Source organism: Chroicocephalus ridibundus, chromosome 1, assembly GCF_963924245.1.
Source record: "Chroicocephalus ridibundus chromosome 1, bChrRid1.1, whole genome shotgun sequence".
In the NCBI taxonomy this organism is placed as follows: Eukaryota; Metazoa; Chordata; class Aves; order Charadriiformes; family Laridae; genus Chroicocephalus; species Chroicocephalus ridibundus.
Genome location: NC_086284.1, coordinates 217,227,304 through 217,244,265, shown reverse-complemented (window position 1 = coordinate 217,244,265; position 16,962 = coordinate 217,227,304). Strand labels below are relative to the sequence as shown.

The window sequence follows — 16,962 nt, the reverse complement described above, 5'->3', positions numbered from 1 at the left end:
GATTTACCCAAATTTCTTGAGGGTTTTATTGCTTCTGATGTCTAATAAACACATTTCCTGCCACATCAGAGAATGAAGAGTCTTGAAGTAAACACTCAGTCTTCTCCTGTGATTCAGAAGAAAATCAAGCACTTAAGGAAGGAACTTATGAAACGCATCTAAGGATCTCCCAGAAACAGATGGGAAAAAGATCCACTAGAGAAAACCAAAACTACAGAAGAAGGAGCAAATCAACCCCAGGCTCGTGAGTGGTGCACATCTGACCAAGTAGTCACTGTCTTCTACTTGGGACTCTCAGTTTTGAACTTCACAGGCAGATGAAGCTAGATTTGCTGCTTTTCTACTTTTCTGCCTTAATCAGAGGGAATCTGGCTTAATGTTACATTCCCAACCTCCTGCTCGCTAATTCAGCCTCTGGGGCTGTGGAAGTGTGAGTCAATGATCTGCCCATGTCTCAGGCGAGACCTGGCGTCCCTCAGCTTTGGGGTTGGAAGGGAACTTTAAAGGTCATCTAGTCCAACCCCCCTGCAGTGAGCAGGGACATCTTCAACTAGATCAGGTTGCTCAGAGCCTCATCAAGCCTGGTCTTGAATGTCTCCAGGGATGGGGCCTCCACCACCTCTCTGGGCAACCTGGGCCAGTGTCTCACCACCCTCATTGCAAAGAACTTCTTCCTAATGTCTAATCTAAACCTGCCCTGCTCTAGTTTAAAGCCGTTGCCTCTCGTCCTATCGCTACCTGCCCTTGCAAACAGCCCCTCCCCAGCTTTCCTGTAGGCCCCCTTCAGGTACTGGAAGGCCGCTATAAGGTCTCCCCAGAGCCTTCTCTTCTCCAGGCTGAACCCCCCCAACTCTCTCAGCTTGAAAGAGCATCTCACTCCCTCTGCGTTGACTCACAGCTCAGCTTTGGTGTAAGTGAGAGCTGTCATCCACAGGGGTGAAGGGAAGCAGCATGCAGGCAGCCTTGCAAATGCCGGCAGTGAAAATGTAAGGACCTCTGGGGTTCGTTGACAGATTCACAGCGGTTTTGAAGACATTAGGGGTATGCAAATGGCAAAGAGGCCCTAAGTACCTTGGAGGATCTGGGATCAAATAGAAGGTAAATAAAGACTCAGCAGGGATGTTGTCATCTTCCTGCTAGGATGCTTTAATATACACATTCATAATTTCTTTAGGTAGTGTGATGATGGCTTCATTAGAAACAGTTCTGTATAAATAAGTCATTTGGCCATGGCAGAGTTCTTATGGAAGGACGTTATATGTCTTCTCTGTGTACTAGCAGCTCGGTTTGGTTATGGGTACGTGCTTTTTTTTTTTTTCCTTCTTTTGCTTTCATTTTTCCTGCAAAACACACTTCCACAATATCTTAGTTGGCAGTCTTAATGGGTAATAACTGCTCAGGTGTATGATAGTTGGGGAATTGAGTCCGAGAGAGACCAGGACATGCTGGTGTGGCAGTGGGTGACGGCCCATGAACCCAGCACACTTAGATCAGATCTTAAGAGTCTGTCATGGCTGGAGAGGCCTCCAAGCCCTGAAACTCAGATTCTTGCATCCTGTCCTTCGCTCCAGGGAGCATTGTGTGTTGCTTTTCGTTGTTCACATGAGTCACGGGAGTGTTACGCTGCTGGGAAAATATCTCTGCAGGGCTGGAAAAGGACCAGGGAGCTCTCTGACTCTTGTGAGTCACACACTCAGGAGAGCGTTGCTAACAGGTGAAAGGGAGACAGGAGAAACTTGGAGAAGCAGGCGATATGTGTGTCTGTGTTTCACTTTTCGGGAGCACTCCATCCCTGCACCCTCTGTCCTGCCACCATTTGATGACTAGCTGAACCAGAGAGAAAAAGGTTCAATTCAACCAGCTGTCAGAGCCAGACTGGCAAATACAACCTCTGCTTTCCTCCACTAGCCTAATTTATTTTTGCTGTGATGTAATCCCCTTCACTTTTCATTTCGCCTAGCAGGAGGGTGCCTATGCAATATTCATAAGGAGCTGGGATCTTCTCCATCGGCTCCTCTTAGGCACCATAAATCAATGCATTTCACTGCATTGCAGGCTGTTTTTCCTCACAAGTCTATGAACTATGCTGGTTGCACATGAATGTAGTTTTCTTTAGGTGCCAAAGCACACTTTGTTTTTGGCCATAAGACTCCTTGTTTCTCAGCAATGCGCTTTGGCTCTGAGGAGCCTACACTAGCACCAGTTCCTCATGCTTTGTCTTCTCAGAAGTCCATGTATCACAGGTCTGATTTTGTCCAGCTTCTGGTGCTGAGACCTGTTTGAGTTTTTCTGGGAGTGGTAATGGTCTAGAAATATTTATTCATCCTCCTCACCGTCTTCCTGGAGGTAGTTCTGCAGGACAGGTCCTCTTGGGGTTTCTAGATGTGTCCTTCCCTTATCGACCACAGTTCAGGCCCACTTGGGGGTTGAAGGTTACGCAGGGTGTAAAGCAAAATCAAGCCCAGATCACTCATCACTGGAGTACTGGGAGTGGACAATATTTAGACCATGGGATTGAGTTAGACTAGAGTTTTTGGCTGGTTCTGGGCCCAGAAGACAAGATGCTAGGACTCCAGGGAGGGTAATGTTATGCGTACTGGAAGTTGCAGTAAAGTTAATGAGATTTGTATGAGTTTTTATGATGAGTCAGAGTCTAGCTCTGGGAGCAGTCAGGCTGCACAAGGCTCGGAGAAGGACCTCTGCTTCCTATGCCTTTCTCTCCCAAGGTTTATATCAACCCCTCTCTGCAAAACCAGGATAGGGACTGACACCAACTCATTGCAATAAATCAGGATGGGACTGTGGGGCACAAAACCAGACTGAGCAAAACTGGAGCCTTCTGGTGTGGAGGGGTTTCCTCCCAGTGCTCTTGCACCGTGCTGTCTTTTATAGAAGACTTCAGCAGCTGCTTGTCCCGCTCTGTCATAGAGAGTATTTTCCCACTTGTCTGTCTGAAGGATCCTTATCATACAGCACTTCAGTGTCCAATTTCTCTGCAGAGGAAAACAGCCTACATCTCAGCAGGTGTCTCAATGCTGTTTACAGGACACCTGTCAGCTCTTTTGGCTCCCCGTCCCCTTTGCCTCCTAATTATAAAATTGTGGATTGCTGCAGCTATGGGCTTTTTTTTTTCCCTTTTTTTTTTTCCTTGTGCACAAAATGTCAAATTGCAGAAATTAAAAATGTAAATGATGGCGTCTAATTAACCAGTTGACAGCAGAGCACAGCTGCGAGTGACAGTGACTGATTACCTTCCGCAAACCTTGTCCTCCAAGACCTGCTTTACCCAGGGGACGAAGGACATCATTGAAAATAGCAACTTCCTTAAAGAGACATTGCTCTGCTGGTGAATCCTGATGGGCAGTGGTTCTGGGGGCTTCATATCCTACAGATAAAGCCACACGCTTCTTGTGCTCAAGGGGAATGGCATTGACTCCTAAGGGAAGCAGATTTTCCCCAGTCAGAGTGGAGATGGGGGTGTTGAAGCCTGTTGCCACAAAATATGACATCATACTAGCTTAAAATTTAGGGCTAAAGGGAGATGCTGAGCAGGGGGTTGCCATCAACAGGGGTTGATGGCATAGGCTGGATTCAGTGGGGGAGGTGGGTGATGTTAGCAATGGATGCAGATATACTGGTGTGAATGGTGCAAGCAAGCATGCAAGGGTTTTTTTTTGTCTATGGGAGTGAAATACTGAGCTCTTAGTGGGCAGCAAGATCAGTGGGACTTCTCTGTGTGACTACAGGCTGGGCTCAAAGCCTTTAAAGGCCTGACAAAGGAATCCAGCATCAATAGGTACTGTCTACTTCTTTGACGGCATGGAGAAAGTTTACGGGTTGCTCTTTGGGACTTCAGTCTCAGAATAGGATTGTGTGAATACAACACACATCTGGTATTCAGGAACAGTGCTTCAGTAATTTCCACGTTTGGCTAAATCACCTCCCTTGCTGTAAAAGAAGACCATGACCAGGTATATCATTGATGCACCAGAAGAGCCCAAGAACCCTAAGTGTGTTCTTTCTCCTTACTGTTGGTGGCTTTTACCTCTTGATCCTAACTCTCCCCCCTCAAGAAACACCTGTACTTTTTTCTCTCTCAGGTACTATTCAGACATCGCCAAAATGCCAGCAATCAGTGACCAGGACATGAATGCATACTTGGCTGAGCAGTCTCGCATGCATATGAATGAGTTCAATACTATGAGTGCGCTCTCGGAGATATACTCCTACGTTGGCAAGTACAGTGAGGAGGTAAGAGCTTTGGAGAGGGGAAGAGCAGTTTTGCACCACCACGGGAGAGCCCACCTCTTCCCAGGTCCCAGCATGTCACAGATACCTATCTTCATCCTGGCTAGGGGGACCATGGATTTAAGGAATGAAAAGCAAGGCCTGGGATCTGGAAAGGGATAGTTTGAGATTATTGGGCTCCCCACTAGTCTTCCATCTGGAACCCTGTTGTTTTTGTCTCCCATTATTGGTCAATCAGATGTAGCTGGCTTGCAGTAGTCGATGGTCAGATGTTAGCTTGCTACAGAGGAGCCCTACATGAGCTCTGCACCACGTGGCCAAAAGTTGTTCAAGCATGTGCCCAGTGACATTTCAGATACCCTAAAACACCCAGGATGGTCCAGCAAGCAAGACACAGGACTTAAAGGTGACCAGCATGGTTTTGTGTGTTGAAGACCGGGTGAGATACCTTAGGGCATCTCAAGTGGCATGGTAAGGTGAGGAATAAAGCTACCAAATAACTGATCTCCAAGATAAGAATCCATTTGATTGGTTGCGAATCTACAGGTCTGCATTTAGTCAGATCTACCTCAAACTGCCCGCTTAGTTCCCTGCTGGCTGACTGACCTGCTTTGCATAATCTAAAATAAGCCTGGGACCTAGTTCAGAGAAAGCTAACCCTCATCTGCTGCTGTAAGAAGCTGGACTCAGTCCTTGTGGGGGGAAAAAAAAATGTCTATCACTTCTTTCTCTCTCCTTTTCCAGATTCTCGGAGCCCTTGATCAAGATGACCAGGCTGGGAAACAGAAACTTGCCTACAAACTTGAACAAGTCATAACCCTCATGAGCATAGACAGCTGAGAACTGTCCTGCCAGGGACACCCTGGGAGGGATAAACCAAGTCGTGCCTCACTCAAGATCATCATCTTTACCAAGTGCAAGTTCTGATCGGCTGTAAGCAGAGTCACCTGAACAGCGCTCCTCTCTCTCTCTCTCTCATTTCTTTCTCTTTCAAAATCTATGGACAAAGCGACAAAGCCCCAGGGGTTAAAAGAAAAGACTGCAGAGGAATCTTGGCTCTGGGGTTATCAAGACAGTTGGGTGGAGCTCTCCTTTTCATAGCTTCCCCTCTGCCTTTGCCCTAGAGAGAAACTATTACACACAGCACCCCGCCAAAACCCTCCCCCAACATCACACAATCACTCTGCAGATGGGGAATTGGGAGGTAACTTCTGTCATGCTGCTTTAACTGCCCTCCAAGGGCTGTAGCCTCTGGAGCGGACATGGAAACGAACTCAGTATTACTAGAAGTCTCCCCAAGGGGAAGGCAGCCTGCCTGCAGGGATCCTGGAGGTCAGGAGCAAATCTCTCCTGCAGAGCCATTGCAACTCTATCTCTTGATAGTGACCCACTGGGAGAGGAACCCCAAGGCTCCCTGAAAAATGCCACAGCTCCGTCCAGAGTGGGACCATTGTGGCTCTTATCTGCCTGGGCAAACAGCAGTGTAGCTACTCTCTTGAGACGGGGAAGGGTCAAGAGGGGAGGAGGAGACTGACGCTCCCCTGCCCACGTGTTTCATATGGTTATTCTTATTTTTCAAAGAGACCTGTGTCCCTTCCGTCTTTCCCATTGTGTCCTGTTGGTCGTAGCACTGCAGCAAAAACGCTCTCTCTGCTCAGTGGCATCCTGTCGGTGGTGGTTCTGTTCCTTCTGACAATGGACACTGCAGCATCTCCCTCATTCCCACCTCAGCTTGGAAAGCAAGAGCCAGAAGTCTCATATTGTTCCAGGAAAGGTGCTCAGCCTCAAAAACCAACCAGAGGTGTTGTTTTTTTTTTTAAAGCTGTTAGTTCTTTCCATTTTATTTCCTCAACTGGAACAAAGCTGTTGTTTTCTCATGGTGGAATATCAGAAGGATACTGAAGGACTTGCCATGAAGCAAGGTAGTGCCTAGGACTGATGGTAGAAGCTTCCTTCAAAGCCACCCCTAAGAGGAAATGTCGCCACACATTTTGCAAGGAAATCTTGGAGGAAATCCAAATGAAATACTGCAAAATATTCTTCTATCTAGATACTCCCAGCTGAACTGCATGTCTTCTGGAGGTCTCTGAACCGCTGTAAGCTCATCCGCCTTTTAGTGCCAACTCCTGGTCTTTCCTCTTCTCCATTTCTGGAATCAACAGGCCTTGCTGAAGGCACAGTTGCTGCCTGGGAAGGATTTTCTCTCTGTTTACACTTCCTATCCCTTCAGAAATCACTGTCACCACAGGACAATTGTGGGTGATTACCCCGTCCTTTCCTCTGCTCAACTCCTCCAGAACAACATCTCAACCTGTTTCATGGCCAACCAAAGGAGAGTGAGCTCCTGTGTCTTTTCTGCATTTGGCTATTTTTTTCATACAGCTGCCAGCCTGGGTAACACCATGGTTCGGCATCATGGGAGACCCTCAGGGTCTGGAGAACCTTGCACCTTGTACATCATGGAGGCAAGAGCTGCGTCTGCATTCATCTCACCAGAAATGAACAGTGCTCACTAGCAGGTGGAGGAGTGGCTTGATGCCACGGAGAATCAGCCCACATCCATCTCACACCATCCTCAGAGCTACAGCCTGGATCTACTTTGCACCTGGAGGAAGGAAGGGGTAAAGACAGGGTGTATACATTGATTACAGAACGAGTGCTTTTGGTTTTATTCATGCCTCTTGCTAGCAAACCAGAGCCTCTTCAGAGCAACGGATCATGAGCGTGTGTAATGGGGGATGTGGTGCAAACAGGAGTCAGTCAGCAAGCGGGTTTCGTTCAGCCAAGCAGATACACATGTAGGCAAGTCTTTCTGAAACCATTTAAAGAACAGCAGTCCAAAACTGAATGTGTGTGTGGGGAGAATATCACAAGATTCATGTTGAAACGGCAAACTTAGGGACACGTCTTGGTTTTAAAACCCCAGACATTTCTCTCTTAATTATAATTATTATTATTTTGTGCGCGTGTGTGCGCGTGTGCGTGTGTGTATCTGTGTGCGTGTGTGTGTTATTTCCTTTTTAATTTTGCTTGCTTTCTGTTTGATTGCTGAGCTGATGGACTCATCATGCACCTTATGGACATCTCAGCATTTTTAAGAGGCCTGCGCATTAGGGATGAGTTGGGTTTGGTTGGTTCTGCCATGGTTTTGTTGATCCATTTAGTAATGTTGGCGCATGTTCCAGACCCATTGATTATGGCTGTGAAAGTGGGGTGGAAGTCCCACCAGAGCCAGCGGTAAGAAAATTACAACAACAACACAAACACAATATTTTTTATAAGTACATAAAAAAGGAAAATTAAAAAAAAAAAAGAAGAAACCAAAGGTTTTGACAAACAAAGTGCCACAAAAGATAAATATGGACCCTATTGTCATGCCTTGTACTCACAGCTGGATGGTAGGCGTCTAAGGACAAATAGCTGGCTTGGAGGGAAGTGGTTATGAGTGATGGGCTATACTGCCTGGACATGCGCACATGAAAGGAAGAAGAAGCTGTTTAAAAAAAAAAAAAGTATCAAAGTGAACTGGTGTAATCCTGCACTGTTACTGAAGTCAGAGGAACACCACGGGGGAAATTTGAGACTCACCCTGTTTCTTTTTGATGTTTTCAGGGCTGTGTTTTTGTTTTATTATGGTTGTTTTCCGTTGTTATTATTTTATTCCTTCTTGCTGGTACGGAGTTTTTCACCTGTAATATATATATATATATTTTTCAAGAAAAACTTGAACACCTCAGAGACACTGAGAATGAAACACTTAGGGGAAATGGGAAGAGCCATGAGATTGGTGTCTTAACCCTTCCCAAGTTCCCGTTTAGGCATTTCCGTTCTCTCTCCACACTCTTCTTTCCCCCATCCCCAGGATTTGAAAGAAAAACTGTATTTTGCTTCTCTTTCATCTCCTCCTTATTTTTCTTTTTGTTTTTCTTTATTTGGTGTTTGAGCTGGTTTCAGTTTTCGCTTGCAAAATGTGCCAGAATTGTGATGTAAATGCGTGGGCTTCCTCCCCTGTCCCCTTCAGTGCCCTCCCCATTTCCAACCACTGTCCCAGCATCCCCCAGTCTGTGAGAGGTCTTGGCATCTTTCTTCCCAGCCTCGCCTGTTGAGCTAACTATTTTTTAAGTGCATGTAAAATACAACTAAAAACAAAGAGACAAGCAGAAGAATGAGCCCTACTACAACATGGATGCGTTCTTTTCCTCTTCCTTTGATTTGTTTCGCCCCACCTCCCTTTCCCCACTTGACCAAAAATGCCCAATAGATGGTATTCCACACTGTTTTTCAAGCCACATGGAGAGAACTGGAGCCAAAGTCCCTAGAAGTCAATGGCCAGGCTCTTAATATCCAGAATATGCCAGATGACAAGGTATTATGGGTTTTTCTCAAACACTGCAATCAAGACAATGAATGATGACACTTGCAGCACCATCAGAAATGAGGAAAGGGAACTCATGAAGACTCTCTGTGGTCCTACTGAGAGAGCTAAGATTATTTCTTCACTGCAGAGTTTGCTCTGGGGCTTTGTACCTGGGTTAGAGGAACAAAAGGTGACCAATCCCTCTGCAAACACATCATGTGCTCCTTATGAGTGTGCTCACCTATCAGTGTCACAGTGATCTGAGACGTAATCTATCACATCATGTGCTTTTGCACACTGAGCCTTCCAGTAAACACTGTTGTGGGAAAAGCTGTGTGTTATCTGGAAGAAGGTGTTAGAGATTGTTAGCACTTGAACAGATAGAACAGGAGAACTACCGAAAAGGAGAAATACAGCCACCCGAGGGCATCTTGCTCTCCCAACATGCCCCAATCCTTCTCTTCCCACTCTTCATTCTGTCTTAAACGTATCTGAAGTTTTGGTCCAATCCAGAATACACCAGCCTTGTTCCGTTAGATGAGAGGGCTATGCCAGTTTTCTCATTTGTAGTTTTACAACTGTTCTTGTCTCCTGATACCTTTTTGACACTGGAGACCATAAGAAATTGCTACGGCATGAAAAAGATTTGCAAGCAGAATTTTGGTTGGTATTTGCTTTAACTGAAAAGTGATTACCAAAGTTTCCGGATCTTGTGCATTAGCCCACAGGGAAGTGTTTACCATAAAGGGATAAACACCAATCAAATCACATAATTCATAGAATCATAGAATCACCTAGGTTGGAAAGGACTTTTCAGATCATCTACTCCAACCACCAACCTAACTCTGACAAAAAACATCACTAACTCATATATCTAAGCACTATGTCTACCCGTCTCTTGAATAACTCCAGGGATGGTGCCTCAACCACTTCCCTGGGCAGCCTGTTCCAATGCTTAATAACCCTTTCAGCATAATGTTTTTTCCTAATATCCAGCCTAACCCCCTCCTGGCAGAACTTGAGGCCATTTCCTCTTGTCATTTTGCCTGTTACTTGGGAGAAGAGACTGACCCCCACCTCACTACCTTTCAGGAAGTTGTAGAGAGCGAGAAGGTCTCCCCTCAGCCTCCTTTTCTCCAGGCTGAACACCCCCAGCTCCCTCAGCCGCTCTTCATAAGACTTATAATCATTGTTTTTAATAATGCTATTGAAAACTGATGGATACAGAGCGTTAAGAGTGCAGTGGCTACTCTCATGGCTGAGTCAGCCACCACAAAGATTACACATCCCTTCCGCATTTCCTAAAGGCTGGAGGAGGTCCTAGGTCTTGCCATCCAAACTGGGTAAGCTGTGGAGCAGGCAACTGATGAAGTGAATGAACCTCAACATCATGGTGTGAACTTCAGGCTCCTGGCCATTCACAGCCTGAGTTTTCCTGCTTTGCACCCAATGCTGTTCCCATTTCAGAGTATTGTTAGGTCCGTGAAGTCCTTCAGTTTTCCTCACCTCTGACACTGTGCAATGCCCCTTCCTCCAAAAAAAGTTTCATTGTCTTACGCGGAAACGTTTTGCAGAGAATACTTTGAAAGGAGGGTGTTATTTGGGATGGCTCAGTTCACTATGCTGTTAGAGAAGCACCTAAGGGGACACAGGCTTACAGCAACAAATTAATTTGTAGAAGGATGTCAAAAGAAAAAAGAAAAAAAAAGATTTACACTTGGAAAAAATAAAACCACCAAAAAAAACCCAGCGAGGATATAAAGCTGCTTAGTCTAATCAACCTGTCACGTGTGTGATTTCTGTTGTCGTTGTTGTTGTTTGTTCATTGACGCTTTTTTTGTGTTAATCTTCTGTTCTAAAAATGGAGAGTTTACCTCAAGAAATTCTTTCTGCTTGGAAACAGATCACCTCAAAGACACTCGCAGCAGAGAGCAATGTGCAGAGAAGCTCAGTAAAGCGAACCCGAGTGTGGAAAACAGGGGGAAAACCAGAACATTTAGGCTCTTTCAGCATTCCCTTCTCTTGCTGGTGTGGTCTAGTGTGGCTCCTTGACTCTGAGGGCAGCATATCCCAGTGGGAGTGGTTGCTGTTCACTTTCAGATAGACTGAGGCACAAGAGCCAGTTGGAGAAATCAAGGCATATGTCCAAGCTTGCAGTCCTTTCTGAAGTATCTTAAGAGAAACTTGGTGTTATTTAAAATTTCTGTGCTGCTCTTTCTCCAATACCTGGAGAAAACACACTTTCCAGTCCAGAGTGGGGTAAGGAAGCAGAAAGATTAGGTGCTAGCTAAATGCTCCCAGTGTTTTCCCTAAGGAATGAAGACGAGAGGCAACTGGATTATTTAATGTCACAAGACAGGCCCTTCCTAGTGTCTGACCCTGTGTCTTGGACATACACATGAGCCCAGAACTCTCATTCTTTGTTTTGCTAAAGCTTCCACCTTAAATACAAAATCAATGTAAAGACATATCCTTTCACTACAGTGTTACTAACAGCCTCAAAAAGATGTCAAGACAGCATTAGAAAGGAGGTTGGGATCCTTTTTCTTAGGTTGTTGTTGTTGTTGGTTTGATTTTCTTTTGAATTGATCCTAGTTAAAAAATAAATAAAATCTATACTATTTAAATTGGAATCCCGTTGTTACTTGGTAAAGGCAAAGCTTCTGTACCTTTGTTATAACTAATTGTATACCTGTGTATGTAAATATAAGGCATTCCTATTTTGCAGTCCAGAACAAAAAAAAAAGAAAAAAAAACCTATTTGTAATATAGAATAAAGTTTATTAAAAAAAATAAAGAAATAAAAATGCCCCGGGCTGTGATTGCTGCTTCTTGTGGCCGAATGGAGCCAGAGAAAGGGAATTCAAGTGAAGGCGAAGCATGAGACTGGAGACCATGTAAGTGCTCGAAGCAAGTCCACTTCACATCTACCCCGTAGGAGCCCTGTCCCAATTTCAGGCTCCCTCACCATCCACAGTACCTGCTCTAGAGTTTCCTTAGTGCTCCAGAGAGTCAGCACACGTTGGCGCTTCACATTTGACTTCATGCTCATGCCCATGGGCTAGGCTGGGCTGGTGAAGTGTGGTGGGAAGTGGATCCCAGCTGAGCAGACCCCAGCTGTGTGTACGAAGAAGGCAAAGGCTTGGGGATCAGCATGCTTATGTCAACAAATGACTGGGCAAAGCTTTCTTCCACCAGTCCACTCCCTCCCTCTCTTCCTTACTTCCCACCTCCGTCCCTTTCTCTTTTTCTCTCTCTTTATTTCTCTCTCATGCAAGAACCCATTTATTGGGTTATTTTAAATTTTTTTGGAGAGGTGGAATCCAGCCAGGTTATTCCTTTCCATCTATCTTTGGGGTGTCATCAGCTGTGCATTTTGAAGATGATCAACAAGATCATGAATTCAGGGATGCCATTAAAGGAACCATATCCTGTGGCTCTTGAAAGTCCTCACTGGGAGTCTCTGACTCTTTGGCCATTAGAGTAGCAATCGTCACACTGGGTTTCAAACCCTGAAGAATCATAGGTAGTCTTACGTGGACAAGCAAATACCCCAACCCACTTGCTTCTTTGTTCCCTGTCTGTCATGCCAGGCCTGAGGCTACTGCAGCAAGCCCTGCTTGCAGTGCTGGTGGCTGGCCATGCAGAATAGGAAGAAATCATCTGTCCTGAGCATCTGTATCCTTGGCTGGAGGCAGAAGAATGTCTCTGCAAGGGAGAAGGAAGGATCAGCTGCGTGTAGGCAGATCTGCAACCCTCTTTCTGCTAGGCACAGTCTCTCATCTCTGCATCTATGGTCAAAGTTGAAGATGTTCCCCAGGCTGTGAGAAATGCAGCCTCCCTCCTTCCCCTGCCTCCTACCTCTGCTCTCCTCCCACAGGCAGCAAGAAGGAACAGTTGATGGACACTCCAGTTTCTAGATGGCTTAGCTTAAAGCAAGAGGGGGAAATCCATTTTCCTTTTCCCACATCTTCCCCCCCGGCCACTGTACTCCCCTTATCCTACAGTTATTATCTTATGATACCGCCTTTTGAACAGCTGTTGCAAAGAGTTAAACTTTAATGAAGGAGGTCAGATTCCCTGGGACTGATGGCAGGCTTGGTCAAGCCTGGGCTGGGTTTGCACTGCTGTGACGCCGGTCTGCATGGTTTAACACATCAGCCTCATCATGTACCCCAAAGGACAGGAAATTTGACCTGAGACACCTCAGCTGAAAGCAAAGTGGAGATAAAAGATTCATAAGTGCTTTTCACTGACCCTGCTCTTGCAAAACCAAACTGATATAAGCAGAGCCAGGTCTCTTCGGAGGTGGAAAGGGGATGTGGTGGTGGTGACTTCTGAAACTGCCATCTTTCAATAATTCATCACTCTCACGGCAATGAGACATGGCAGAGGAGGTCAGAGCTGTGTACCTGCTCCCTCCTTGTGTCCCACATTCCTCAGCAGACTCACAGCTGGTGCTGCACATAGCCCCCAGCCTCCCTCTCCCCACGAAGCGGGGACAAAGCTCTTGTCCTCACTGTCATCCCAAGAGCTGGGAAGTGGCATTGGCATCCTTACCATCCCCCTCTGCCTGTGTACCTCCTAGTACTCTGCCAGCGTTTCCCACTATTCCCCTTCTCCCAGCCAGCGCTCTGTCCTCCGTTTCACCCATCAGAGAGGAAAACAGAGTCAGGATTGCATGCCTAGAGCTGGTGCAACTCCTGCCATGCTCATAAGGGCTAAGCCTCTGTTGCCCACCGAGGAATGAGACAGCTGGCAGGCTTTATGGGCTTTGCAGACACCACAATGCCAACATTAGTCTTGTGGAAAGCAAACATCTCTTTGCTAAACTGTGATGTGCAAGTCTCAACTCAATGGAGAGCATGGAAAAGAAGTAATAAAGTGGGGTTCAGAAAGGGAAGGGGGCAAAATGAAGCTCTGACAGCTTGTGCAGTAGGCTTCAACAAGTGTCTGGGTACCTGTAGATGAGCAGCATACGTGCGCTGACAGGTGGACCACATCTAGCCGTGGAAAGGAGACATCTTCGTCCAGCTGCTTCTTGGGACACAGCAAAAGAAAAGTCCTTGTCACCCAAAACGGCTCGCATCAGTCTTCCAGCACACCCCAGCAGCAGGTCAGGCAGTCACAGCAGTGTGTTGCCCATATAGGTATCACCCATCAGAAACCTCCAAGCAGCAGGGTGAAATTCAGGAACTTATGCTAGAAAATTTTGTGTGCAAAAAAGTGCTTCAGATTTCAGCTATTCTGAAGTATTCATGTACTCAGGGAAACAACAAAAACACCTCTAAAGAAAAGAATTATGAAGGCTTTTATTTTAGGGGGCCTTTTTTAAACTTAAAATGAAATATCTCACAAAAGCTTCCTTCCAGACTAAGTGGTTGTACTTAACATTTATGCAAGAGTAGATTTACCCTGAGTCTCTGCCAGACATTGCATAAACAGAGAGAGACATGTCAGTGAGACTGGACAGGAAAAGGAAGAGGTGGGGAGGAAACTGAGGCACGAAGAGGTGAAATGAGTTGCCCGCAATCACTCATCAGCTCAGAGGTAAAGCTAGGGTGTCTGCAGCCTGTTTTTGTTCATTTCCAATCAACTCAGTCACTATTTTTGCAATTACACGCAACTGTATTGCATGTTTGTGAGAATCCATAGGGTAGGGCATGCTTGGGACTACACTGTGGTCCTGTAGCTAAACCTCATATGTGATACGTACCGGACCACAGTTTCCTCTTTTCTTCGGTGCCAAGACTGGGAAACAACACAACACCAACTATTCCCACAAACACGCCTTTCCAAGCATTAATCGGGGCTGCAACTACTTAGCACAGCCAAACAAACAGATTCCAGGCTTGTGGAAACTCCCTGTTGTCAGTCGTAAGCTCAAAATATTTGCTTTCAAGGGGATTACATGTGTGGTCTTGCTACTACTTAGTGAAGATTTTACCTATTGATTCAACAAGAGCTACAAGAGTAGGAGCAAGGAGGAAAATCTCCGACATGGATATGTCCGCAATAGGACAGGGCATCAGTCTCGTGCCTGCTGGGGCCCTCTGGAGATCCTGAGGGACCTTGGCTCAGGTCCTGTTGGTCATGTTTGCAAGTGCATGACAGAGACAGCACAACTGTGCTGGAAGCACCAGCCACTTCTCCCAGTTTGAGCCTCTGAAATGACTCTGTTCAGCTCCAAATGGGCTAAGCTGGATATTCAAGGCCAACCAGTTATCTACAAAGCAAGCAGGAGCCGCCTTGCTATCTCTTGATAAGAGAGTTGGTTAATAATTTTTTTTTTTTCTATCCATCCTGGATTCTCCCACCCACAAGCTACAGAAAAGAGGCATTTTCAAATCTTTCTTACTCTTACTGTCCACAAGTGGTGATAGCCATTTCCTGCATCTCAGTCCATCCCTCCTTCAAGCTCCTCCACTGAGGAAATGGTGATTTGCCTCAAAAAAATTGACATCCCTGTGACATCCTCGGTGTAAATGACATCCCCGAAGTGCCCCTCAAAAACCTGGCAGCGGAGAGGGTAGGGCAAAGCTAGGAGCCGGTCTGCAGCTCAGCTTCCCAAAGCAATCCCAGATGTCAGCTGAGAGGGACTGTTTCCAGCAACCTGGAGAGCATTCAATTTGCCTTTATTATTTCCTGGTTCCCTCAGCCGCTTTCTGACACTTCACAGGTTTGGCTGCCTGTATTGTATTAAGCTGTTTCCCCCACCACTCCCCTTCCTGGGTTTTTTTCTGGTTCAGCAGAGTATGACTCCAGGAACAGCTCTCTCGTGCCCACTGGATGTCACTTGTACAAGGGAACTGACAGACTCTTCCTTGTGTTCAGCCTCAGGTTCGTTACCCTCACTGAGGCGGTGAGAGTGATGGGGACCATAACTCTGAGTCACTTGCCCTGGAGAGGCCAGCTAGCTTCAGTATCAAGGTGTGCCAGCACGCTGCAAGGCAGAAAAGTGATTCTGGGACCAATGAGGTTTTATTCAGAGTCATCCCAGCAGGATCTCTGCAAAATCACCTCTTCTGGTGCTGGGGAGTCATCAGAATGGTTGTAGGTATTTTCTTCCGTGCTAGTTGTCCTGTCTCGCTGCACAGTCACCAGTCAAAAACAGGTCCTTTCAGGATATGATTCATCTCATTGCAACCTCAATGGCTAAAATTGGCCAGTGAACGACAGAGGAAAATGCTTGTTTCCTCTTGCTGACCCTAGGGAGGTTGTGGGGAGCTATCCCAGCTGTGGATGGTTGCACTATGCCTTTTAAAAGCCAGGTGGAATGAATCCCACCAGCGGGTTGGCTTTGACCTCTCTTGCTGTAATTCCTTTAGGAAAGGGAATGTCTCTTGCTGTAAATGCAGCAGAGCCCCAGACTCCTCTGTGGTGTGCTGTATGTTCCCACAACCCAGCAAGCATTTGGAGGAAAGCAGGAATCAGTTTGGTCTTTTGCCTTCGGCTAAGACGTTCAAAGAAAAAGAAAATGAAAGGAGAATAAGTTTTATTTTTATTATTATTATTTGCTTCTTTGAATTTCCTGCCTTCTCATAAATTCTAATGGGAAATGTACTGACTGACCTTATAACTCTCAAAACCAAATGTGATGCCAAGACATCTCCACAGGCCAGCTTTGTTTCAGTACGCCATATGGGATGCAGCCCTTGTTCCTGCAACACAGGCAAGCAGATCACCAGTTAGTCACAATTCATGACACACAAACATTTTATGGGTAGGAACATGACAAGCAGATAACGCCACCAGGCATTATGTTTCTCCTGGCTACATCTGTGCTAGTAAATAAAAGAAGGCCAAGGTGGAGCATCAGGCACTACGCTGAAATTGTCTGCGATGTTTAGCTGTTAGCATGCTCCCCAGCACAATTTTGGACAGTGCCAGCTAAATCTGTCCCAGAGAATGCGCAGGGACAGTTTGGGAAGAGCACGTACCAGGGATTTTTTACCTTCAAGTATAAAACTCCATCCGGTCTGGCTCCCTCTGCCCTATGTGCTCTTAGATACAGTTGCTTCACTGGGGCAAATATACAGAGCTAGACCAAAGAAAGGCACATTGGGGAAAAGGTCTACTGGGTCAGATGTCTGTAAAAAAATACTGGAAAACTACTTTAAAAAGTAGCTATTTTAAGGCTACTTTAAAGGTACTGTTTGTTATGACTGTGAGAGTGCGATGCTTACCTCTTCAGGGTTTGTATGTGGGGATAGAAGAATGAGCCCTGAGAAATGCTTGAGGTTGGCTTTGAAGTTAGATTTGAATTTTGAAACACAACCTTTTGGGGGCAAACAGATGATGCCAGAGAGAAATCTACCCACCGGATCAAGTGACGCATCCCAGGACATCCCACCTTT

At 46.0% G+C, this 16,962-nt stretch overlaps 1 protein-coding gene across 2 annotated transcripts in view; it reads left to right on the top strand.

Moving 5' to 3' along the window:
• The window catches only part of PLXNA4 (plexin A4), a 477,218-nt gene extending 465,898 nt beyond the window's left edge, over positions 1–11,320 (top strand). For both annotated transcript variants that reach the window (XM_063323702.1, XM_063323701.1), the window contains exons 31-32: positions 4,101–4,251; positions 4,993–11,320. In XM_063323702.1, the coding sequence (XP_063179772.1) occupies positions 4,101–4,251; positions 4,993–5,088 (247 nt within the window). In that variant the 3' untranslated portion in view covers positions 5,089–11,320. The remainder of the gene's footprint in view (positions 1–4,100; positions 4,252–4,992) is intronic.
• Positions 11,321–16,962: the final 5,642 nt, after the last annotated feature.